Genomic DNA, 27,474 nt, shown 5'->3' with positions numbered 1-27,474 from the left:
AAAAAAAACCTTGCACATTTTACCATCCTGCAAACTACAGCATTTTATAGAGCTACATACCTTTTAAAAGTAGTACCCTAGTTTACACACATACATACTTTCTTTTCCTGGTCAATGTAGCAAGTCACATTTATTTTAAATGAAAAAAAAAAAAAGACTCACACCAATAGGTTTATTTTAAAAGAAGCAAAATAAACAGAGCTATGCTGATAACAGCAGATGTCTAGTTATAATTCATTTCCCTAATGCTGGTTAATATATTCATAAATAAATCAAATGTATTACCAAAAGATAAATGCTACTGTTAACACCTTGACAGCTACTGGTTTTAGTTGTGCTTCTCAGTCTGGCAAAATATTCCTTCCCCAGCTCCTAACATTATTTATTTTGCTTCCTGCCAATCTTGCAAATAATTCATCTTGTGTGTTTTTTCCTCGTAAATGCTTCCTGGTGCTTGCTGATTGCTTTGCCTGTGTGGCATTTGATTTCAAACTGCTATTTTACCTTTATAAACATGTAGAACTTTCTAAGCGTGAGGAGAATGCCCAAAGGGCATGAGAAATGAGGCTGTAATTAGATCAGCCGTGTATGTTGTACAGCATATTTAGCTTTCTCTTTTCGTCCAATATTGCATTCCCAATTTGGGTGCAGAATAATAAATTAACATTTACTCCAGCAAGAGGCCCTGGTATCAACATGTTTAATTTATTATTATTGCAAAGAATAGTTTTCCCATGATTAATGAAATAGAATACATATATTTAAGGATCTGTATTTAGACCACAAAAAAAGAGGGGTGGAAGAGGAAAGAGAAAAGCAGAAAACAAAAGAGAAAATAGAAGTAATATCAGTTACCACGTGATCTTTGTGGTAAAAAATAGAATATGACGTGCAATAGTGCAATTTTCCTTTGCTAGTCCAGCAATGCAAGTCTCAATAGGAAGTCCGCTAATGTTCTTTCTGCATTTCAGGATTTAGTTGCGTGCTTGCCGGGGGTTGGAGTTCCTGCCAGACTTCTGACTTTGAGTGGAATCACTGTGGCTAGAATCACTTTTATTCAGTCCAAGGTGACGAAGCTTCATATCCCAGCGCTATAAAATTTAAAACAGAAAATGGTCACACACACATATTACCTGGGTTGTCATTTCTATTATTCTAACAACTGATCAAGACTGCCAAGTCAGATCTTAAAAGCATTTTACTACTTTCCAAAAGTACAAAATCTATATCCCAGAATAACAATGAAATTGATACTACATGAACGTAATTCTCAAATTTTAAAAAGCACAGCATTGGCTGCTTATATCAATAATGCATTCATATCAAACCTAAAACTTAAAATTTCTACATCAGTAAATGGTGACACAAATATCTATCAATATCCATGAGTATTTCCTGAAATAACATACCTCAGACTGGCACTTCATAGGTGATCAAAATGGAAGATTTGCATGGAAAATTTGAAGGAAGGGCTATTTTTCATCTTCCTCTCTTACAATACATTAAAAACAGCCTTTTTAAATCTATGTAATTTGAGCCATGGAAAAAATGAAAATTTGGAGTGGGAATGGGGTCTCTCAAAAATATCTTTCTAAGTAATATCTACCAAGGGCAACGAATAGAACAGACAAGTTTCTGCCCTAGTTCTAAGTTTTTACAAAGCAGACATTACCAATGTTTTAAATAACCACAATCAAGTTTACTAATATTTCATATTAACAGTGCCAAAAACACTTACATATAATATAACAAATTAAAAAAGAGTTATGTTATAGATATTATAGGTAGTGAATAAGGACTACAGCAGTATTCTCAAATTTCAATGAATAGAGAAATAATCTGGTGATGTTGTATAATTACAAATTTGCATTCGGTGGGTCTGGGATAGGGCCGAAGATTTTCATATCTATCTAACAAGCTCCCAGGTGATGCCAATGTTGCTGGCCCATTAGTAGCAAGGAGCTAATGTCAGATTTCCCAAGTTCAAATTTTAACCCCATCAGTGGCCATGCAAAGTTTCTTGAACTAATTAAACCTCATTTTCATTATTAACACATTGGAATTAATAGCAGAATCTGCTTATAAGACTGTTCTGAATCTTAACAGATAAAAAATGTATAAAGTGCTGAGTACATAATAAATTATTTTTCAATTACCAAAAGTAATTCTTCATTTTAATACCATTTACTCCAAAATCTTTTTGTTTTTCATATTAAAAAACACTCAGATTCTCAGCTTCCCAACACAGGCCAAATATCTTGATTTGCACAAACTTATAACAGAGACTAAGGTAAACAATCACTTGCATGGCAAAACCATAAATAGGTCTTTATTTAATTCTTGAACTAGCCACTGAGAGCAAAAAGTCAGTCAAAAGGGCAACTTTTTAAAGTATCATACACAAAACTCTTTTTTTACATCTTAAAATTGACCAGAAAACTAAAGTAAGGATCTCAATAATTGTAGCCAAAAGAGATTTTCCACCTAAGGTCTTTAGCCCTGAGTATCTGCATATGAATTAAAATTGTTAAAATTATTGGTTTAATTCTTCTTTTAGCATGTTTAAATCTAGACTGAGAATATAATAACTCTGAATTTTCTGTAGAAAGCAATAGACAATATCTTTGCCTTACTAAGAAACAAGAGAAATAAGTCATGCATCCTGAGTCTTTATATGATGATAATTGTTTTGGTACCAAAAGGGAAGCCTTGTTACATGCTTTGCAGCAGGGATGTTGAAAGCTCTTTCAACTGGTGCAGGAATTTAGGACACATTCCTGTTCTGCATTAGCAAGCAGAAAACCAAATTAAAAGGACAGTAAGAGATTCCAACATACTGAAGAAGAGCCACTTTTTAATAAACACCAAACTAATTGAAGAGATACAAATAGAGAATTCTCACAGGTCTGAAATTGAACTATATCTCACTTTTGACAAATATCATAGAGGATAAAAAGAGCTTGCTGGAGGGTAGTTTCTCCCTGAAAAGTAATGCCCTCTACATTTTTGTAGGTCACTTAAACTCACATGTGTCTGCTGCGTCAAGTGCCAGATGTATAAGATAAACTGCCCAGGGGTATTTAACTTACCCTGTAAATGTTTCCCAAACCTTCAAACTCACAGAAGGAAGAGGATGTATTATGTTTGGTACAATTCCCATTTACCTCTCCCCCTTCCCATCCACCACACACATACCCACCCCTTCGATTCTTTGCCACTCTATACATACTCCATACTCTCTCACATTCCTTTCTTTAAAACAGATTTGCTTCATAGAGTAAAAAGAAATGGAACCTTCTAGAATAAGGTAATTTACTGGGATATTTTCCAATGTATCACTTCCAGTACCTAAGAGTCATGGGCTTAAAAATAAAACTACTGGACCTAATTTGGCCAGATCTCTTATATACAGATGAATGTATGTAGGAATTGACGTCTGTGCACTGGGACAACACTGGTATTTTCCTACTCATCCTTTACTCCCTACTTTGACTTACAGAACTGCAATTTGTCCAGGTTAGCAATATGCCCAGCGGGGGAGGGGAGGGAAATCTACACTTCCCAGCCTCTCTTGCAGCTAGGGGATGAACATGAGACCCAGTTCCTAAGTAAAAATTGCTATAGAAGGCACTTAAAGACCCCTTTTTACCTCCCTTTTCTTTCTCCCTGAAAGATAGGTGTGATGCGGGAGGTAGGGCAGCCATCTTGTGACCTCAAGGTAATCATGAGTATGGAAGCAATACCCTTAAAAATGGCAGAGCAATAAGCTGGAAGGAGCCTGGAGCTCTAATGATAATGTGAATTCACACTACAGGACTGGACTAACCATAGCTATACTTCTCACTTTAAGGAGTTAGGCAACTATAGTCAGATCTCTGATACACATGTAGAAAATTTCTTAAGTGAAACAGATTAAACACACACTCAGTCCTTGGCATTTTGAATATATATATATATATAATAAAACCTGAGGATTATATATATATATATATTCAGATATAATAAAACCTGAGAATATAGTTAAGGGCAGCTATTTTTGTTTAAATGACAAATGACTGCTTTCCTACTTTTATTTTTTACGTATCACTTTGAACATGAAATATAGGCTTACCTTAACTTTTTTACCAAGTCGATCCTTCCATTTCTCAGCAATAGAACCTTCCACCAACAGTAATCTGTATTTTTTTAAAGAAGCAATAATTTTTTAAAAATTAAAATATATTACTGAAAAATACAAGGAATCATTGCTAAGAAAGACTTACCTCTTTGTTCTAGAACAGGCCAGCCAAGTTTTAGAACAGTAATTCTTAACTATTTGGGAGGCATGGACTCCCTTAAGAACATCAAGCATTTATCCCTCTCTCCAGAAAAATGCACCCCCACAAATTACACATATACACTTTGAGGGACCCAACTAAAACCTACCTGTAATCCCCTAGAAGGTAGATAGATCTCAAGGTAAGAACCCCAAAGAAAATCTTTAGAGAAATGCAATAAGGATAGTTTAGGCATAGGAATTAGTCTGAATCTTTAGGAAGTGTATTACCTGGAGCGCTCCTCATCTTCATAGCCCATGATGATATACTCCTCATTAACATTAAGTGGAGGACACAGGCAGCCAGAGCTGGTGTAAAGGTTAATGGTGTCCTTTGGAATGTTTACCAGAGAAGCCTTTAGAATCTCCTTCACCTCCACTACTGCAGTCACATCATGGCACTTTGTCTTTACTTCTTTAACTTTAGCCCGAATAACTAGGTAAAAGACAACAAAGCTGATATGGTGATATGATACACAATAGGTATCAAAACAAACAAGTAGGCTTCTTTCTAGTCGACTTTTTTCCACCTGATGCTCAATAAATGGAGAGGAAAGGTCAATCAGATTTTTTTGTCATAGTGATAATGAGTGACACACTACACAACGCACCTGTTTCTTTAAAGCCCTGATCTCCTTCCAATTTGAGTACACAGCTACTTGGGTGTATACATGCATATGTGTGTATATATATCATTGAGAAAAATTCATTTAAACAATCAAAGATTAGATGAATCTGATGTAATTTTCCTCCAAATTTTTATTTTGGATGCATGTGTGTATGTGTGCAGTTTCAATTGCTGCCAGCAGAAATTTAAACTTAATTAATTTCATCATATTAAAGACCTAGTATTTAAATAGGCTTTAATTTCTTGTCAGCATTCTTCTATTAGATCTATTAATAGATTTTCTAAAGAGTGAGGGTCTCTTTAGTGACATAAGGTTATCTCGCTCTACTGTGTTCTGCAGCCTTTTCACCTTCCTCATCTTAGCTCATTGTTCGAACATCCCTCTTTCTTCCTCTGTTTCGGTGCTCATTGTCTTTCATACTCTCCTGTAAGTATGAAAGACAATGAGCACTGGCACCACTAGATCTTATTTCCTTCATCTGCTTTGAAGTCAGACACTCCCAACATTCCTTCCCCTCAAATGCTATGGAATATGGTCTAACATGTTAATTGCATTAATCTACCTCTCTCAATGAATATACTGGCACCCAATTTATCTTACAAGTGTTGGCTTCACTTCTTAATATAAAGACAAACTGCCTTCAAAATAATCAATTCAGTTGCAAAGTTAAAGTACTTGATTCATAACCTAGCAAGTACAGTTCTGCTTCTTTTCTATATTTGTATCCTTTCGAAAGCCAAATTTTTTAGATTCCTACTTCTGGTAAATGAATTTTTTTTTAAGGGCGAGTTTGAAAAAGTCTAAGATGAAGTAAAATGTCAGTTGATAATAAGCCGATGGCTTTTTCTCAGGCACCTTCATTGCTCTGGTTCAATATCCATAGATGTTACACAGAGGAAAATCCAACGTATCCAAATGAATCCACTTTTTGAAAGCCTCTTAGGCACATGTCAGCAAACCACTTTCATCCCAGTTTCTTCTCACATATTTTAGGCATTTTAAACTAAAGGAATTAGGTAACCAATTCAAAAAACTTTTGGACAAAACCTCATTTTTTGTTTTACAGGTATCTCAATCTTCAGAAAACTAGTTATCTCAAGTATGAGAATTTATAGCAAACAAAGTATAACTACACTCTCTCTGTCCCTGCTTGGTGTGATTCATGAGCAAAGGAATCCCTTTCTATCAGTATTCTCTCTATCCTGTATTTTAACAAAAGATAAGATTTCCCTTTTGAAATGTCTTTTGGGGGGATCACAATGCCAATAAATTCGCAACCCCAGCTAGTAGACATTTTTTTGTGTCCTGGTTTATGTGAATGTGCTTCATAGTATCCATCAACCATTAGAGATTAGTGAACTGTGCAAATGTTCTTAAAGTAATGATTTATTTACCTGGTGTGTCTACTATTTTTATTAGAAACTTTTAGTACATGTACCCACTCCAAAATAAATATCTCCCTACAAGACTTACTTTATTATTCAAGTAATTTTGTTAAAGCTCAAGAATTTTACCTGAATTAATTTGAGTGAAGGAGAGGTTTTGTCTGAATTATCAATTGTTCCCACCCTCTTTGTTTTCTCAGTAGACACATGAGATAATTAAGTAAGATAAAAATCAATATATTTTGAAATTTAAAAATGTATTTTCTTTTCAGAGTTTTGCTCTATAATTAGTCTGCCTTCCCCCAAAGAAGTTCTAAGTAAGCCTCAGACAAGTGAAAATCCTTAAACTACAGGCAACCTGGTTATTGCTTGGCCCTATCTTCTTTCTATTCACTGTAATCTGCATCTTATTTTATGTTATAATATTCATTCAGCTACCTTGTCAAAGATATTCTCTTTCCATTACTTACAACCACCAGTATTTTGACTTTTAACAACAACAACAACAAAAACAGCACCAACCACTGCAGCACTAAGAAAGTTGGATAAAGTAAAAATTAGTAAGTAAAGTAAAATATATAGAAACTCAACTAAATTTCCTCGATATAATATTTTTATTATACTTTTGATTTTAGTGTAACTCTACTTAAACGTTCAGCATTTTTCAATCTTAAAAAGTTAATCTCCTAAAAATTAAGACCTCCCTTTCCCTGTGATTTTCCCTATGACTTTTGAAGGAATGGGTCCTCAGATGAGGAGCCAGGAATTTGACTTTTTAGATAAACATGGCCTTTCAACCTTGGAAAGTGCATCCACCATTGGCTAAGAGAAAGTAGATTCCTCTTAAGATGAGTAGTAAGCAAAAAATAGAAATTGAATTCATTGAAGAAACACTAGGAATTTCCATGCATTTATTTTAAAGAATTTTCTGCTTTGTACCTTTAATACACAGTATTTTCAAAGATAGCAAAGGTTACTGTGGCCATTTCTCTTCTTCCAATTCCCAAAAGTACAAAAGTAGAAATAAATCTGCTGTATATGTTTTATAGCTTCTAAAATAGGGCACATAAATTCAACAATAAAACTCTCATTTAATAATAAAGTTCCTGTCAAAAATCTACTTAATTGCCATGTTTATCATTAACTCAGCATTAACAGTCTGCTACAGAGATAGTAACGTGACCTTCATTAATCTCACAGATGCTAGAAAAAAGTCACAAATGCTGATGGAATACAGCAAATATTAATTCGTCCCTTGTTTTACCAACTGGAAAATTCTCTTAACTGACCCTTCTAAATAAATGGTAATTAAAATTTGTGACTCTGAAGCATGGTGGTACCCAAAAGTACATTCTGAATAATCAAAGAAAGGATAATTTTGGTTCAATAATCACTGATAAAATAAGGATAATAATACATCTCATGGGGCAGTTGAAAAAATTACATAAGACAGTGCATGGAAACCGCCTAACACAGTACCTGATACAGAGACAGGCTTTTCCTCCTCCTTTGGTTAAGTTTTTCAGCTACATTTGAATAGGTAGCTCTTCAATTAATATTTTATCAGAATATCTACATTCTACATCAAACTGGATAAGATTTCCTTAATTAAATACTAACAACTTTTATGTGTTACTTTCCAACTCTGTCACTGTTTTCCATGAGATAGAGTGATTGAAGAAGCCAAATTTAACCCTATTAACCATCCCTTATGTATCAAAGCGCTCCTCTGTTCACCTCAGTGAAGCTGAATTTAAAGCACAACTGATGACCCACGCAGCTCCAAACACTTGTGCTCACATCCTCCTCAGGCTCTGGGGGAGGGAAGAGTCCCTTCCATCTAGTTTGAAATGTATCTATGTATACTTAAGCACATGGTTCTAAGATGCCAGTAATGCTGCCTGATATGCTTCAAAATAAAATATGTGTTAAGAATTTTGCCCACATGAGACACTTTAATTATTTGGGACAGGTATGCTCTTAAAAGTCGTTCTTGTTTACTTGTTTGTAAGCCTTATTCTTAAACTGCTCAACACACACACACACACACACACTCTCTCTCTCTCTCTCTCTCTCTCTCTCTCTCTCTCTCTCTCTCTCTCTTTTAACATAGCAGTTTACAGGTCAGCCATGAAGTTATCCTTACCATAGTTGTAATTGTTTCGGAAATAGGTCTTCTGTGTAGCTCTAATAGGCTTACATTTACAGCGTTCTGAAAAAAAAAAAAATTATCTATAAGCAAAATATCAGCATTAGCTTTCGATTATTCATTTTAGGGGGGTAATATTGGGTCCAGTTTTGTGGCAAGAAGGCTCCTAGTGATTCTATGTATCTGATCTCTTTCTCTGGAATTATATTTATGTGTATTCTATCTACATAGCCTTTTTTTCAATATCAGTAGGCTCATAAGTTCTTACTCTCCAACGAACTACCCAAACCACCCAAATCTTGAGGAAATCTGTTCCCCACCATCCATGAGGACAACATGACGCCTAAATTCTGAAAGAGACTGCATAGTGCTTATGGATGTAAACTCAATGCCTGCTGAGAGGCAATTTTCTACTTATGCTCAGGTAACTGGCTTAGCCCTGTGGAATACCACCTGCGTTCACATACATTTTATGGATTACACAGCACTCCTTCAAATATTAGTTCCTGGATCTAAAAGCAACTCAGTGAGATAAGCAGGTATTATTGCAATCCAGTGAACTTCGTGAGGTTTTTAAGAAATTATTCTGCCCCTCCTAATGGCAGAATAACTGCTATTTGACTCAATGGTATTTGTATGCTTAGTAGAGGAAATTAATATATGCATATTTGAAGTGAGGAGTTTCATGTTTTTTAAATATCTGGTGACTAGTGAGCAGAATATATTTTATATGTAATACAGGTAGGTATATATCATAAAAGTTTTAAATATCTCAATATGCTTTATATACATGACAAATCATTTAATATCTTGGAAAACAGATTACTACATTGTTTATAGATTACTTTGCTAAGAAATATATGTCATTCTTATACCATGGTATGTTGTTAGTTATTAAAGTCAATATAAAAATACACAATTATTTTAGAAAACATTTTAGTTCGTGTAAAGATTTCTTGTAAATAGTGCCCTTGAAAAAGCTCTATTAAAACTAAAATGGCATGTGTTTCTTCTATTTTGACCCAGAAAAAGGAAAAAAGAACAGATGACTCACAGAAAGAAAGCCAACAAAAACATTTTGTTTAAAAAGTGTTTTATGTTAGCACGGAGACCAATAAAAAGCAGAATCTTTTGTTCAGCACTTGACATTGTGTTTTTAAATCAAAATAAATTTTATTTTCAGTTGGGCTAATAGATAACATGCTATGGCAGTAACAACTGTTGTCCTGGCCCATGAGACAGGTGAGAATGTCTCATTGCTACATAAGCAATTCCCTTGTCCTGCAGATAATTTTCCACACACAATTTCTGCAGAATAAAGATCTCAAGCCAATAATAATGGGTAATATCCATGCTGGTTGGTATTTTTAAAAATACTCTTCTAATAATAACTTTCTTAACATTTTAAATGGGAATTTAAAGAAATTAACATTTCTTAAATGGAAATACAAATGTTTTTTGTATTCCCATTTAAAAGAAAATGGAAAGTCATCTAGTTCTACTATGTAATTTTATTTTGTACAGAAATGTTATACATTTTTTAAAGAGAGATATCCTTAAGTTGAGACTATTGCTGAAGAAATAAATACTGATTTACAAATTAGCCTCTCTCACATATAGATAAGGAAGGGCTTACTTGTGCTTTTTTGCCATTTAAAAATAAATATCTATTTATCAAAAATAATACATGTAAATAAATTATACTCGTAATTCTTCAGAAATTTGCATATATTCTAATAAAAAATTCTTGTCGAAAATATACCAATAGTTGATTTCTCAGACTTTTTATTGGGCCACTAGTATTATCATTTCTACTTTAACTCGCTACTAATTTTGTTAACAGTTTTCCTCTCCAGCTTCCCAAATGGCACAAGGCTTATAAATTTTACAATGAAAAAATAAAATCTATTTACTGAGCTTTGCACAAAAACCATTAAAAATGATTTGCTTGCATTCCACTGCTGAAAAGAAAAGCTCGTAAAGGAATTGCCTTGGTGTTCTTATCTAAGGGGAAAAAAATATGAAAAAGTTAAAGGATCTGGCAGCAACAAAATAAATGACAAAGTGTTCTTCAAATATGGGGAAGGTTTTAATATTAGCAACTCATTCACCTCAAAGTCTATGATTAAAAAGAACACTGAATTGTGAAACAGCATGCCATCCTACATCCCACAAGCATCCATGGGCCACGACCAGGAAACCATCTTTGGCAGCTCTCCCTCACAACCTCTCTCTCAGACACTCTCTGAAAATCAACGATCTCCTGCTTCTCTGCTAATGAAACTGAAGACTGTTTATTGCTCTAGTACAAATATCGGTTTGCAAAATTAACATGCCCAGAGCTCCATAGAACTTGGTCTGGACTTCTGGGGAGATGACCCACAGTGCACTGCGGTGCCTGAGCCGTATAAACACAGTTTAGAGAGAAGAGTGGTCACATCTTTCTGTATTCAGTTTTTTGCTCACAAAAATCCCCTCATTTATTGAAAATACATGAAGATAATAGTATTTGAAGGGTCAAATGGTTTTACAACATCTAAAGAAGTACCTGACACAATTATGAAATTTGATTCTCACTGGACTTTCATTATTTAATACAATCTTGTTTGAATTCAAGCTGAAGTGTGATATGACTTTCAAACTAACTCTGATATTTATTTGAAATTGACTTAGTTTGGGTGTCATCCAGAGTTGTAAAACTGTAATTAACTTTGCAAGACTTCCAAACTCCTATAACTTTTCATGTATCTGACTTTGGAATACTACTATCTATGAATGAGTATTTTCTGGCTTTTCCAGAAAAATACCTTAGATCTGTGCTCAGGATTTATTGCCCAAAAGTGTGTATGTTGGGGGGCAGGGGATACAATTCTATTTGTGTTACAATTTCCACTGTAATTCTTTCAAGACCGACTCTTCCAAGTCAGATCAAAGTTTAAATAACTTTAATTTTTACCAAATGTACATGTTATATGTTTTATATCCTGGCATTTGACCCTAGAAATCCCCTTGTCTTCTTTCCCTCCATTTTAAGACACATTGGAGCAGACAATGAATTTTAAAACAGATGTAAAAATACATTTTTTATTATTTGAAAACCTATATCCTTAATTATGACTTATTTACTGAGATTCAGATCTACATTTTAACTGCCTATAAGAGGTGTCCATAAGCATGCCCTCAAGTAATTTTAAACATATGTCTATGTCTATCACACCATGGACTTGCCTTTATTCTATGGAAAGTCTTTTCTGATGCAACAACCCAGGGATATCCATACTTCTCTAAATATAAGATGGGAAAGGAAAATAGAAATAACATTTATTGAGCTCTTTCAGTCACTTACATGTTAATTCATTCTACAAATATTTATCGAGCATCTGCTATATACCAAGCTTTGTGTTCGGCATTTAGGACTCCTGATGGGTAATACAGACAATGCAGAATAAGATACAGACACTGAACAAATAATTACATCCCAAATCATTTATTTTTATAGGTGATGAATGCTATGAAAGAAAAGTACAATGTAAATGAGAACATGTAGCTTGATGATCTAAACTAGTCCAGTCTGCCAAGTCTTCTGGGGAAATGACATTTAAGCTTAAAACCTGAAAGATGAGTTGTCATTATCTAGGCAGGAACTACATTTTTAGATGTAAGATAGTGAAGTTCATAAAGGAGACTGAGAAGGAGCATCCAATGATGGAGAAGAAGTACAGGAGATTATGGAGTCCAAAAGCTGAAAGAAGAGGGTGTTCTAAGAGAAAAGGAGAGCAGCTCTCTGTGTCATAAGACCTTCCAAGCTCAAAGGAGTTAAGTATCAATTGACATCAATTGGCAAGGAGAGGAGGAGACTCTGAAGAAAGGGGAGAAGAGGACTTTGAAAGCCAGAGGCACACTTCATCCGCTACACAAGAAGAAAAAGGAGAGGGGTCCAGATGTTGACAGATGTTGGTGGAACGATGAGAGAGTTCCTTTTGATGGCTTTACTTTCTCATTAAGGGATGAAGTGAAGTCATCAACTGTTAGGAATGAGGGGCCAAGACAGGCAGAGCATGAAAGTGTAAGGAGAGAAAAAAAAGTATAAAACAGTTATTTTATTGAGTTGCAAGTCCAACTTTCTAGAGAAAAAGAGTAGGATGCTAGGCAGTGCATTGATTGTGTATTTGAATTTTATCTTGTAGTTAAAGTGAAACCAGTCACCCTAATTGAATTATTTTCTCCAACAACTACAATTGGGACTTTGCCAGGTGCATATGGCAGAAGAAAAGACAGGCAAGGGAATTGACGGTATTTTTAAGAGAATGATCATTACAGTAGGCCATGAATTTCAGGTAGATAAGGTTAGAGCTGAACAGATAAACAGGCAGTCTTAATGGAGTAAAATTTTTAGCAGTGATAGTACTAGACAAAATCTGCTCAAATGAAAAGAAAAGGTAGGCAAAGGGTGGGGTACTTGAAGTTAATATTAGAGTGCTGGCACCACTGCTAGTTGGCGAGGTCCAGAATGTGCCTATGAAAGTGGAAGGCTGGGGTAGAAGAGACGAAGTGGTTAGTGAAGATGCCAATGTACGAACTGCGTGATCTTCTTTACAATCAACATCACTAAAATGGCAACATGGATGGGTGCCATTGTGGAACTTGTTCAGATCATCCTTAATGGAAGTCCTTGATACCCGGTAGATCATTACTACTGTAGAAGAGTGCAGAAAACACCGTGGTTAAAGGGATGGACTTTTATTGTCAGACATAGCTGCACTTGAGTCCAGGATCCATCCCTTAATATTTGTATGATTTTCAATATCTAAAAAATGGTATCTTATAGAGTTACTGGGAGAAGTAAATGTATATAAAATAGTTATCACAGTATCTGGCATACCATGCCCCATACATGTCAGATCTAATGATCCTCAGGATTCCCCAGGAGTCCTAATTCATCATTTATAAAGACCACCTAATAAGTAAAAGAAGTAATACTTTTCCAAAGCTCCTTGCCACCCAAAGAGCTGTAGTACCTACCAAAAGCATGCAAAGCAACCAGATTTTTTTCCATAGTGTTTGATTCTGCTATTTTGAGTCAGGTAGACCATGCTAGTTTCCTAGTGTAGGAAGTACATTTGAACGATCATGTACATATCCAAAAATTTGAAAGATCAAGCTTAGCAAGCCAAAATGACCACATATGTGACCATTCTAATGAATATTATAGTGCTGGAGAATATGGCAAAATAATTAAGGGCAAATGGGTTTGAATTACAGCTTCATTCCTTCCTAGTTGTGTAGCCTTGGGCAAGTTACGAAACATTTCTAAACTAATGCTGTCTGTCTCATAGGGTTATTGTTAAGAACCAGGAATAATTCACATAAAGAATTTGGCACAGAGCCTAGTACTCAGTATTCATTCATTGATTTGATAGTTAGCTATTAATAGTAGTAATATATAAACAAACCAAAAAGCTGAAAATACTTTACGCAGATTCAAGAGCAGTTTATGAAACAGAAGTGACAATTTTCTAACAAAAAAATCATCTCTAAGTTTGAAAATAAAAATTTGCTAGTTTTTTTTCTAGAGACAGAAACTTTTAATTTTTATCTATTATATTTAGTTTTGGGAGAACTATATAAAAATAATAGAATTTAGAAATTATATTAGTATTGTGTTCACACAAAGGTGTACTATTACATAGTAAAAAAAAAGAATGAAAAAATACACAGAACTAAGCAGATATATCTCAAAAAAAAAAACAGTAAGCAAAAATAAAAGCAACCAATCACAAAAGAATATGTACAGTATGGTTCCATTTACATGAATCTAAAGAACAGACAGTGCTAATCTACGATAATAAAAATCAGAACTATGTCTCGGGGGGTGGATGGTGATTGACTAAGCACAAGGGAATTCTCAGGGGCGATGGAAATGTTCTTTATCTTGATAACTACATGGGTGTATTCATTTGTCAAAAGTCAATGTGTCATACTCTTAAGTGTATTTTACTGTAACTAAATTATGTCAATAAAGTACCACTAACATAAAAATTCATATAAGGTATTCCTTTCATTTTTCCATAAATTGAAGTGTGTCATGACTTAACAGCTGTTCATTATGTGTTTAAAATAATATTTATTTCCTAAACATAGACACAGGACAAAGAATATATTAGATTTTACTTTGGATTAGGGCAAATTGTGGAAATGCAATGAAGTTGACTGGTGAACCTAAGTAATATAATAAGGCTTTAAAAAGCAAAAATAACATTTGCTCAATTTAGCTGAAAAAACAAACCTCAAATATTGTAATAAAGGTTTCAATTCATAGTTATTTGTACTTTGTAAAAGGAAATTGCTTAAGATTGAGAGGACTAACACTATATTAATAAGAAAAGGAAATTTAGTTTATTCCTCTAGGATTTATGTCTTTGGAAAATTTTAAATAAATTGCCTTTTACAAGGTGTCTGGATCCAAGAGTTATTCAGGATATAAAAAAGTGCAAAGAGTCAATGCAATTCGCCCATTTTCTCTTATGAGATATGAAGTGTAATGTCTTGTGATGCACTCTAATTAACAAAACAATTAAGTGGGCTTCCAAGTCTTTGAAAACATGATATGTCTGCTCAAACTTAAACACAGAGAAATGAGGTGGAAGAAAAGGGAAGTGCAGTCAACTGCTCACTCCTTCATCCATGTCCTCGGCATTGAGCATGCCTGGTACAAGATGATCATTACATTTCCGATGAATGGTAGAGTAGTGGACTAATAAACTAATTACGAAGTTTCGGTACTGAGGATCTGGGAAAACAATAGTGCCATATACTAAAAAAGAAAGTGGCAAGAAGGAAATGTTTATAAAAAGATAACATTATTTACTAAATATGTTGTATTTGGAGTACAAACAGGCTCCCAAGGTAGAAGTGTGAATTGTAGGAGAAATGTGGTACTCTGCCTAGAGGTGAGATCAGAACTAGAGTCACAAGACCAATAATTAAACCTATGTAGCCAGATGAACTCTAAAAGGAAGAAATCATTCTGGGGAGAGAAGTGCAATGGCCAAGCTCAGGACCTCAGGGAACAGGAGAACTAGGACAATATGGCTAATAGCTCAGGGAGGAAAATGGTTAGGAATAAGAATTAGTCAAAAATTTCAAATACTGCAAAATGGGGGAGGGAAGGAGGAGAGAGGGAGAAAGAGAGGAAGACAGAAAGGAGAGAGAGGGAGAAGGAGAGAGAGGGAGGGAGGAAGGGAGGGGGGGAGAGGGAGAGAGAGAGAAAACCACCATAAAAATATAAAAACACTATTTTTTATCTATCCTAATTTTTTCCCCCAATAAAGGGTAGAAGTTTTCCAAGTCAGTTCAGCCTCTATAATCGGTAAACATTTGCACCAAAGGGGGGAGGGAGGTTGGACTGAGTTCAATCCCAAAATTAGTAGGAAACCAAAAGAGCAGAGAGAAGTTTGGAGAAGGAAAGATAAAATGGGTCTATACTACGCAAGCTAGGCACAGTCCATCAAACTAAAAGGCGAGGTGGCTGCAGCAGGCCTGCCATGTACGGGCAACCAGGAATCTTCAGTTACGCAGCAGCTGCCACTCAGCTGCCCGAAGGAGTGTCTCTGAAGTACCTTTAAAACAGGGCCAGGAAGAGCCTTGTGAAAAGAGAGTTCCCAACTTACACTAGGGCATACTGCTAATGTTTCCCTAATTTGAAAATATATCACAAGGGAACCCAGAGGTCAATATGATCTGAATTTATATCAGGAAACACACCCAGGGAAATTACATAATTTGGTCATGCTCATATAATTAATTAATGTAAGAATTTACCAAGTATATCACCTCTCAGGAAAAATTTGTATTTTTCAAATATAAAAGCTCATAAACTGGTCACCATCACAAAGTAGAAAGCTTGGGGGATTCTTTTTCAGAATTATTTTAATAAGAATATGTCTTTTCATTGCACCATTTGAATACCTGCTTTAATGCTGTGTGTTGATTTAACACACCAAGTGACTCAGTGGAATAGAACTAAAATTGTTTTTCTCCATATTCTAAGTTATGGAAACTAGAGAGGATGTACTCCTTGTTATAATAGGTTTACAACAGTGAAATACACTCACGAATTGGAAACTGCTCAGAGTTATTATCTCCAAAAAAAGGAAAAGAAAATTGTTAAACTTTGAGGCAAAGGATAAATTAACTTCAGTGAAAGAATTTCTTTTCCAAATTCCAGACAGAAACAACTTGACACTTTTGTAAGAGGGGTTATGTGGGTTATGATGTTTTTAAGTCTTCCTCATTTCCTGTTTTATCATAATTAACTTCAGCTGTTACATCGCTCCAATGTATAGAATTTTGAGTATGAACAAATTATATTTTCTTTTCAGAACATGTGAATATGTTTTCACAAGCAGAGTGATCTTGATTTTGTCAGTTTGTTTTTCATCACTCCCTTTATAACAGAGAACAGGAAAACATTTATAAAAGAAGAATAGTAAACACTGAACCCATGAACACTACATTCATTCTAGATAGTTTTAGACACTGAACTATTTTTGTGTATTATTTATAGTGTTGTCGATGTCTTCTCTGTTTCACACATTGAAGAGCTACATTATTCTAACAATACCTTCAGGACAACTTGATGGCACATGCATGTACCTGGCCAGAAATTTTGACTTACCTATTGTGTACTATTACACAAATGAGCTTTTTACTTTATTTTGACCAGACATAATAGCTGGAATGACCCTTAAAATAGAGCCATTGTTGTCTATGGCCATGCCATCCTGAACACAGCCGATCTCATCTGATCTCAGAAGCTAAGCAGGATTGGACCTGGTTAGTACTTGGATGGGAGAACACCTAGGAAGACCAGGTGCCACAGGTGTAAAAAAAAATAGATAAATAATAATAATAATGAAAATAGAGCCATTGCTAGACACCAGTGAGTTTTTAAAAGATAAATGTTTATTGGAATGCCTTTGGCGGACATTGCCTCAGGCCAAACACTTGTCAGTAAGAGGCAGTGGAAATCAGTAAAAGTTGTTCTAATCTAATAAAAATGGATGTTTCAAACTTATATACAAGTTAATAAAATTAATTTTAATTTTTAATATTTATAAATTTTATAAATTTTATTTTCTGCTTCCACATAAAGGACATCTTAAGATGCAGAACATACAGATCCAAATCAATGCAAATGACTAGAGGAAAGTGAATAAATTATATAGTAATAATTGTGCTTATAATGATCTTGTAACAAATGCAGCATTAGTTATAATAGCAAAAACTAGAAACAACCCAAATATCCAGGAACATTAGAATAAATACTTTCATATATTCATATGATAGAATACAATGAAAATTTTAAAGTACTGCTATACACAGCACAATAAAGAGCAAAAGAAGCCCCCCACACACACACACAAATACATACATACTGTAGAATTCCATTCATAAAAGTTCAAAATCACACAAAATTAATATATCTGTTAGAATTTCTCCTAGCAGTTATCTTTGGGAGAAAGGCTGGAAATGGTGATTTAGAAGAAGCAGGGAGGCTTCTAGAGTGCTGGTAATGTTACATATCTTGATCTGTGTGGTGGTTACATTAGAGTGTTTACTTTGTTAAAAGGCACTGAGCTGCATGGTTATGATTTGTGATCTTTTTTGCTCATATGTCATACTTCATTGCAAAGTTTATTTTATGATAAGATGGAGTAAGTAGACTCTATCATGTCTTTCCTACTAAATATAGTTATAAAACCTGAACAGAAGGCATGAAACAGATACTTGAGGGCTCTGAAAAGTAAATGGTAGCAGGAAGCTTGGGGAAGAAAACCAGTACAATCAAACTGGTAATGGATCCATCATTTTTCCCCTTTGGTATTTCCCAGCCTGGTTTCAACATGGCCTAGAACCTGGAAGTGGCATCATTCAGACAGACTGCTTCAGGAGAAACCCTCTAGTTCTGACTCAAGAAGTGAGAAAAAGGTATCCTAACAGCCCATCCTCCTGTACTCTATTCCTCAAGCAATCTTGAGACTGGTGGCAACAACAGCTACAGCAAGGCAGGCCCTCCTCGGAATCCTAAAATGCTGATGTAAGAGAACTTTCTTTTCTGATCAACATGTGGTATCAAGAGATTGGGGCAAACCCTCCATTGCTGGGTCCTCTCACCACTTGGCCTCAGATGTAGGAGCAGTCACAGGAGGTTCATCGGAAAGTGGGATAAAGAAAGCCCCAGCTTTCTGGCCAAAGGACCAAAAAGGAGAGCTCCCAAGGAACTGAAAAGATAAAACTGTAGTGATGGGGAACAGATCAGTGATTGCCAGTGGTTAGGTGAGAGATGTTTATAATTATAAGAGGAAGTTTTTTTGAGGTGATGGAACTGTTCTCTATCTTAATTATAATGGTGGTTACACAAGTCTATACATGCTTTAAAATTCATAGAATTCATAAAATCCATAGAGCTTTTATAACCAAAAGAAAAGGTTGATTTTATTATATGCTAATTTTTAAAGTAAAATTAATATAAATTGAAAATAACGCTTATAAGTTTACTTTTAATATGTAGGGCCTAAATGTTCTCAAATAAGACTTCAGTATCTAGGTTACATCAAAGATTAATTCAACCAAAAACAAAAACCAGGAAGATAGTGATATACTCACCGCTGCTTGCCCCTCGACAGTTTCCATTACTAGAATCCATAGGAAAATCTGAAAGGTGATAGAATAAAGTACGAATCATAACATATTTGTTATTATTTTAATAATTTCCATATAAAACATCTAATTCGGTCACAAGTTTGATTTTGATAAGAACCCAGGTGCTTCTTATTAGCGTCATGAGGTTAGCACTCTTATCATTTATAAAGCAACTGAGGAAAAGATCTATTATTTTGTGTAATTGAAAGGTAATATACTCTTATGAATCCTCATCAACTGTGTATAAAATTTCAGGATTTAATAAAGTTTTTGAGTTTCACTAAATTTGTGAATTACAAGCATCTTATCACGATAAAGCCTATATACATATTAGGCACTTGCCCAATACTTATCTCTTGATGACTAGAAAAACCAAACACACCTCTTCAATGAATAGATGCATCACCCTTTAATGGCATATATTTAAATTTAGAAAGCAGTCTCGTAACTTTTAACTGAAGACTAAACAGTTCTTCAGCAGAAAGGAAGCCTGCCATCTAAGAATTACTCAAGCCAGTGCAATTAATAGATGTAGTAATAACTGGAAACTGCCATTGACTCTTTTCATGATCCCTTAATCCCAGAAAATGGCAATAATAAACTATAAATGGTAATGATATAAATTTCTGTGTTCTAGTTAAAAAAGCAGGCTCTGATGAATAACACCGAGTGCTTTGGCAAAGCACTATGCTGATGCTGTAGATTCCTAGGTATATATCTTTATCGACACTTCAACTCAGCATTTTTATACAAGAGTTTTCTATTTGTATTAACATTTTATGTTAAAAGAGTTTAATGCCTCTGTTTATCCTAATAGAAAATAATGTTCTTTCTATGTCCTTTTTCTTCATAGGTCGTAACATGAATAAATTAAACAAGGAGGGGTTAAATACCACCCAAAATTACAATTAATGAATTAGTAATCATCAGCTGGTATTTAAAAAACTATATCCAAGGAAAGAGAGCAAACACCAAATAAATAAATAAGCAGGCAACACTACTTGATTCTAAAACATTTGGTTTAACTCAGTCATACATTATTAATTTAATGACAATTTTTCTATTCAAAGACTTTAGTCATGATAAATGTATTCAAGTATTAATGTGCCAAAGTGTTTTTCTATTCCCAGATAAGTTCAATGATCATGTGAAAATATGCATGATTGGTACAAAAATGATCTCTCTGTAAATGAAATTATATTGATCCATACTTAAAATAATTTAATGTTAAAAGGTTAAAATAAAAATGAAAAATAAAACTCTTAGAAAAGAAAATCCCTTTGGTACAGCTGAATCTAGGAGAATGGTTTTCTTCTTTCATTCTATTCACAGGAAAATGTTTCTACATTTTTAAAAGCACTTAAAAATCAATTGTTAGAATTATAAGAGAGAAAACCGAAGTTTTCTGATCACAAATAATCCAAAAAAAATATTTTTTAGAAAGTTAAACTTAGGACAAAATCATCCTAAATTAAAATAGTATTATTAGTAGGTTTTATGACCCAGAGATTTCTAGTAGGGGTCAGAGAGGTTCCCAGAAGAAGAGTGCTAAAGGAACAGGGGAAGGTGGTTCGGTTCTTCCAGATTGAGAATAGCATGTGCAAACGTGTGAGGATGAGAGAGCACAGTACTCATCAAGGGACCTGCACATTTTTCAATGTGGCTAAAATAGGGAGTGGTGTATGCAGAGAGAAATGAAGCTGGAGAAGTAAGAAAGAATGAGATCGTAAAGCCTAGGGGCAGATAACAAAGAATTTGTAGCAATGGAATTGTATTTCAGGAAGATCACCCTTTTGGAATACAGAGGAGCAATACCAGAGGTAAGCAAGTCAATTATGGCTATAATCCACATGAGAAATGATGAAACCCTACCTAAGAAAGTAGCATTAGAGAAGGAGGGAAAAAAATTAGATTCAGAGTAGATTCGCTAGCACTTGATCCTTGTTGAATGTGGGGGATAAGGAATGGGGTGGAAGTAAGGCTGACTCCCAGGCCTGAAGTTTAGGTGTGGTGGTACCTCATAACGACATAGAAATTCTAGAAAAGAATAGGCCTATGAGGTTAAGGAAATGAGTTTACTCTAGGGCATGCTAAGACTGAGGGCTCGGGGTTAGATGTGAAAATTTGGAATGTACGTTCTCTGGTATCTCAAAAGAAGTAGTTCTATCTTATCTCTTGGAATCCTTTGTCTGGGGCTGTCTATCATTCTTTTAAACTATACAGACAGTCCCTGACTTACAAGGTTCAACTTAATGATGATGCTAAGTCGATACACATTTGGCAGAAACTGTACTTTGAATTTTGAATTTTGATCTTTTTCTGAGCTACCAAAATGTAGCACGATACTCTCTCCTGATGCTGGGTAGCAGCAAGGAGCAGTAGCTCCCAGTCAGCTACATGATCATGAGGGTAAACCACCGATATGCTAGAGTGTACTATGTTGCCAGTGGTTTTCTGAGATAGGCTAGCTTAGCTCTGATGTTCAGTAGGTTACGTGTATCAAATGCATTTTCAATTTATAATATTTTCAGCTTACTATGGATTTATCAGGATGTAACCCCATAACAAGTCAAGAAGCATCTCTATATAAATGGGCTTTCAAATTACAATAATAATAATAAAAAAATCCTTCAGTTGCAAACTGATGGTCAAAAGACACAGATTCTCTCTAAAGAGAATTCTTTCTTCATAAGAGAAGTATAGTGTAGAATGAGTTATGGTTTGAATCTTCTTTCTCTTAATAGCTTTATGAACTTGGACAAGGCACCTGATTTCTCTATATGCCTCAGCTTTCATTTCTACAAAATGAAAATAATGGTATGTACCATATAGTTATTATCATAATTAATTAATATGCGTACACACTTGAAACAGCACCTTAAACATGTGTTATTAGTTCTTATTCTGTTGCGGCTGGTGATCAGTCTCCTGAGGATACATCCTCTCCCCAATCGTGTTGTCATTAAACACATATTGCGCTCTACCATTTATCAATCAATTCACATGAATATTTCTTTTGTTCTTCACAATCCCCAATGTCAAATGACTTGCTCAAGGTACAACATTAATGGCAAATCTGGAATTCCAGTTAAGAGCCTATAACTTTAGAGTCGTGATTTTCTTTAAATTGAGGAAAACAGCCAGTTCTCAATAATCCAGCCAAATGTTTATTTGGAGGTTCTTGACCTCCCTTTTTTATACATCAAGTAGATAGAGGCAGGCCAAACACGACTTAGTCAATTTTGCTATTTAGAGCAACAACTATTTAGAAATTCGTTGGGAACAAAATAAAAAAAGAATTATTAAAATAAGATTTGGGGACTACATAAGATTCTATTACCGCTGATAATTGGGTTAGCTATAAATTAAATACCACAACACTCTTGAAACATATTTCCCTACCCCATCCAAAACGCCTTTTGATATTTTACATGATGAAGAATCCTTAGAAATATGTTTTCTCTCTGGTTTTAATATAAAATTTTCATTTCTTCTTTCCATTTCATTTCCTCCTATCACACTAAATAAGTCTTCCTTCTTGGTATTTAGCCCCTCAAATATTTGTAGACCAAGGCTGAAGAAAAGGCCGCCTGTTCCTCAGAGAGTGGAGAAATGATTAAACAGCAGTTCATTGCATGTGAAAGTTGGCCCAGCTCTGCCAGGCGAGAGAGAGCCTGGAGAAATGTGTTGAGCAAGAGCTGGGGTGACAAGTTAACACTGCCACGGAGACCAGCAATGACTGAGGAGTGATTATAAAGCCCTTGGCATGCTGATCCATGAGTGTTGTATAAATACCTGTTAAATAGCATACCGTAAATTTTCTTAAAGACATAATTTTATGTTTGTGAGATAAACTATTTGTAACTAACAGACATTCATCAGACTCATTCTTTTTTCCTGTTACTCCCAAAGGGATTCATTCTTGAACCCGAGGTCTAGGTCGATTTGTGTAAAATGAAATATTAAGGTTATATATTCAGAAGAAGATCTGCGTTACTAGGTAAGTCCCAGTGTGAAGCTTGTTTTCTAGAGCTGAACTGATAAAAGTTCTAGGCTGTAACTGCAGTGACCAATATGTCATTTCAAAAAAACAAACGAATGAAAAAGAAAATGTCAATTCGCTATAACAATGATAACCACAGAAAAACAGCTACAGCGGCAGCAACGATTTGTTAAGGGCAATGTACCAAGTAGTATAAACAGTGTTTAATTTCATCTTCACCATGCCTATGGGATGTGGACAGTACTGTCCCCATGTTACAGGTAAGAAAACTTTAAATCAAAGAAGTTATATAGTTTCCCCATGATAACAGTTGATATGGGTCAAAGTCAAGATTTAACAATTGGTCTACCGGACTCCTAGCCCATACTCCTTCCTCACTATACAATACTAAAGATTTAATTAACTGGCTGAATAACTAAATTGAACTGAATTCTCAGCTCAAGTAGTTTTGCAGGTAGCCACAACTTTATGGTAAATATAAAATGTGGGAAAAGAACAAATTTAATGGAAATTTATTAGTAATGTCAGGATATGATCTTTTCTCTATTAATATACGTTTGCCCTCAGTATTTCGAAAGCAAAAAGTAGTTTGAAGCAATACCCCATTTCAATGACTTTGCTTCGTAAAATATCCTAAACTGGTTTGTAGAGTCAAAATGTACTACAAGGAAACAGATCCATGTAAATGGTAGGATTTGAAAAATCCTCTTGGCATTGAAGGAATGAAAAAGGTGGTTCCATTTTATTCAGGAAGACCTCATTTTTATAGCTGGCTGGATTCTAGGCATAAGACATAGGGACTCTGTTTATACCTGGAGGAACAGAAAAAAAAATCTGCTTCATGAACTGTCATATGCCACTGCACCAAGGAGTATATTTGCATCGTAAATTAAACGGGCCACATGTGGTAGTTCCTAAGTAATTCCAGGTGCCTGACAGTTTGACCCAGGATAGGGAATGTAATTTTCAGTAAGTTGGCCTTGGAAGCCAAGGCGACCCTTCAGGCTAGAATCCACCCCTCCATTCCCCATCCCCGCCTCCCTTCAGCTCCCTCCTGCAACAACTGAAGCTTATGGTAAAGGGAGGGGGGAAGGGAGACCATTACCAAAATATGGTTCCAACTGCCGCCTACCCCTACTTATTTTCCTAGCAAGACTGCTGTCAGTAAAGCAGATATGACATTTTAAAGCAGCCCAGAAATCAGGTCCCGTGGACTGACAAATTGTTTCCATGCCTGTCCTATTTGAGTGCTTCAATGAGGCAATTGTTCTGCGTTTGGTCCATGATGATAGGTAACTCAGGGACACTTAAGGAAACTTAAGTTTCCCATCCATACTGAAAAAGGCTTTTGAGAGTGATTAACCTTGCCAAACCTCTCTCATCTGAGATCCAACTTTAAGAGGTTTCAGAGCAAGTCTTCTCCTTTAAGGGGAGGAGTGCATTTCAGCGTGAACCACGGTCACTTCATTCCTCGTCCTTGGCCTGAGAGAAGCGCCAGCATTTAACTGATTCTAAGTATCTGGCAGACCAGGGCAGCAACTGACCAAGCTCTTCTAGAGTCTGCACAGCCTGTGACAGTAGTGAATGCAAAGGCTCAAGAGTACTCTTTAGCCCAAAGATTAACAACAAATACATTTCTTTCCAATTTTATATGACCATTTCTTGGCTCTTGATTAAAACCAAGACAATAGGTATATTCAAAGAATGCTAAACTAAGTGAGGTGACGATGTTAAAGCTCTTGACATATTTCCATTCAGTTTTGGTTTTACAACTATTTGAACAAGTACTTTTCCCCTCCCCACTCACTTTATGTTAAGCAAGTCAATGTGCAAAACAAGCAGTTGTTTTTTTTTTTTTTCAAATCAGTTCCCTGACAACCAAGAACTATTACCTAGAAATGGACTATAGACATGAGCTTAGGTTGAGCAAGCTGAGAGGCAGAAGGAAAAAGTTGATGCCCAAGAAATGAACAGAGAAAGAGGCAATCAAGTGGTCACATCTAAGAACAGAGCTGATCTGGGAAGGGTATGACAGAGGACCAATCATAAAAGATTGGCTTTATTTTTAAAGTATATGAAGGGTGAAATTCAAGTTTGGGTTAATTAGTAGGAGTGATACTGAGTTAGAATTAAATGAGCCATAATGAACTAGGTTTAGTTGAGGTCTTAAGAGTTATGACTGTCATAATTAGACCAAACACTAGTGAGAAAACAACTTGGGGTTGATTCTATTAAATGTAGAACTACAATAAAGTTTTACAGTAGGGAAAGATTCAAATGAATGTGTGGTTGATACACACTCAGAGAAAGAGCATGGAATAAGGTACTAAAGACAAACTATTGGCAAAGCGTAAGAGAGGGATAAGAGATGAGATTAAAAATAACATTACATGAGTGTGTGATGATAACACGTCTTAAATATAACTCCTTTCATCCATATGTCATTTACAAAATGACCTGAAGGCATGTGGGAATGTGAAAAGAGCCCAGCAATTTCACTCCGCCAGCTATGTGGCTGGAGCAAGTCACAGAAGCTAATTAGCAGTGCATGGCAATGTTTCACAGCTGTTTCAGTCTGGAATGGAAGAACAATTTATCTCATTGAAAGGAAGGGGAAGTTTAAGGTGAAGGTAATTGCTCAAAATGGATTTTAAGCAAACACATACCACTAACATCTGTGGGTCTGAGTAAGGTTACTGAAATTATCTTGGCATTTTTAATAATTAGAGAAAAATGGTGCTTCAGTTTTCTGTTTTCATCATACAATCTTGACAAGCAGCTAAAACACCACAGCTATAAAAAAAAAGTGATGGCTGAGAAAGCAAGATAATCAGGCAAGAAAGCTCAGTGATTGTAAACAAATTAAGAAATAATAAAAGCATCACTATGGTGGTTCCTTGGACATGCCGAGTGTTGAGTAGAAGTGTGACGGGAGTGGAATGAGCAGTATGTTTTAGAAAAACAGATCACCTATTGAGAGAGTCCATCAGTTGGGAAGCGTGATGCGGTGAAAGAAAAAAGGAATGGTGCTCGTTAAAGGAGTGATTGAGAGAAGTGACCTGAAGAGAAAAGACAGGATTAAAAAGTAAAGGCGAGTAACAAGGACTTCAACAAGTGAGCGGGCTGGAGGGCAGGGGGAGAGGCCAGCAGTGGCCGGACTCACCCGCTCCGTCCGCCGTGACGATGGCCTCGGGAGAGATGCACACTCCGCGGTCATACACCGGCAGCTCCTCGCAGGCCAGGCTCTCCGGCCACGAGTGGCGGTACTTGATGAGGATGGGCTCACAGCCCTGCCGGGCCCGCTCGCACACAGACTTGCAGGGCTTAATGGGCTCGTGCTGGAAGTCAATGGTGCAGATGGGCGCGTACATGGCACAGAGGAAGAAGAGCAGGTCGGGGCTGCAGTGGGTGCCCAGCAGCCCTTCGAACTGCTCGATGGCCAGGATGGCGTTTGCCTGGGTGCTGTGGTGCAGGTGGTTGGGCATCTTGGTCATGTTCCAGGGCAGGGACTTGCACAGGGGGATGCGGACGGGCTCACAGGCTGCAGCCCCGGCTCCGGGCACGCGGAGCAGGCAGAGCGCAGCCAAGGCGAGCAGCCCGGCCCGCAGCAGCAGCATCCCTCCCGGGCTGCCGCAGACCATGATCCCGGCAGGATGGGGTAGGGTGCAGCAGTGCCGAGGACGCCCAGAGGCCCGCTCCGCCGTCTCCTCCTCCCCCTGGAACTGGACACAATGATCTGGGAACTTCTCCTCCCCCGGCAATCTCACAGCTTCCTTGGATCAAATTCCCCCAATGGGGTCCCACGAGCTCCGCCGAGCTCCAGCCGCCGCCGCCCCTGCCGCTGCTGCCGCTCTGGCCGCTCTTTCCCGACGTCTAAGCCTTCAGGGGCAGCAGCATCTATTTATTCCTCGCCCCCTCTGGCAGAAGCATCAGTCTTCGCAGATGAATCAGATGAGAGGAAAATAAGAGGACGCGAGGGAGAAATAAAAACAAAAGTAGAATTCAGCTGAAGTAGTTGGAGCTCTGGGGTGTCACGTCCCCTGGGTTACAAAAAGGTGCTAAAAGAAGCACGAATTTCTCCCAAGTGTGGAGGACGGGGGCAGAGGGAGTGGGGGCGGGGGGAGAGGAAGAAAGGGAAACCAGAGAGAAGTCTCCTACTGGGGGAGGAGGGTGCGGTAAGAGTTTTCAAGTCTTATAGGCTGAGCCAAAAGACCCAATTTTTGCGGTGAGCTGCCGCTGCTGCAGCCACCGCCGCTGGCACGAGAGACAGCTGGAGGAACCTCGACGCG

At 36.4% G+C, this 27,474-nt stretch overlaps 1 protein-coding gene and 1 pseudogene across 1 annotated transcript; one reads left to right on the top strand and one right to left on the bottom strand.

Moving 5' to 3' along the window:
• Positions 1–155: 155 nt before the first annotated feature.
• FRZB (frizzled related protein) lies at positions 156–27,474 on the bottom strand. The gene is made up of 6 exons (XM_016149780.2): positions 26,349–27,474; positions 19,147–19,194; positions 8,476–8,541; positions 4,547–4,751; positions 4,112–4,175; positions 156–1,091 (listed from the first exon to the last, which is right to left on the bottom strand). The coding sequence occupies exons 1-6, from the start codon at positions 26,824–26,826 to the stop codon at positions 975–977; spliced, it is 978 nt and encodes a 325-aa protein (XP_016005266.2). The 5' UTR covers positions 26,827–27,474; the 3' UTR covers positions 156–974.
• LOC118614571 lies at positions 17,244–17,362 on the top strand (annotated as a pseudogene).

The sequence above is a fragment of the Rousettus aegyptiacus genome, unplaced genomic scaffold (genome assembly GCF_014176215.1).
Source record: "Rousettus aegyptiacus isolate mRouAeg1 unplaced genomic scaffold, mRouAeg1.p scaffold_m13_p_2, whole genome shotgun sequence".
Classification (NCBI taxonomy): domain Eukaryota; kingdom Metazoa; phylum Chordata; class Mammalia; order Chiroptera; family Pteropodidae; genus Rousettus; species Rousettus aegyptiacus.
This window is presented reverse-complemented; position numbering and strand designations above follow the sequence as displayed.

Coding starts and splice junctions, on each gene's coding strand:
- FRZB (XM_016149780.2), bottom strand. CDS start 26,826: ATGGTCTGCGGCAGCCCGGGAGGGATGCTGCTGCTGCGGGCCGGGCTG. Junction 8,542..19,146: donor CTGTCGAGGGGCAAGCAGCG/GTGAGTATATCA, acceptor TTTTTTTTTCAG/AACGCTGTAAATGTAAGCCT. Junction 4,176..4,546: donor GAAGATGAGGAGCGCTCCAG/GTAATACACTTC, acceptor AAAAAAATACAG/ATTACTGTTGGTGGAAGGTT.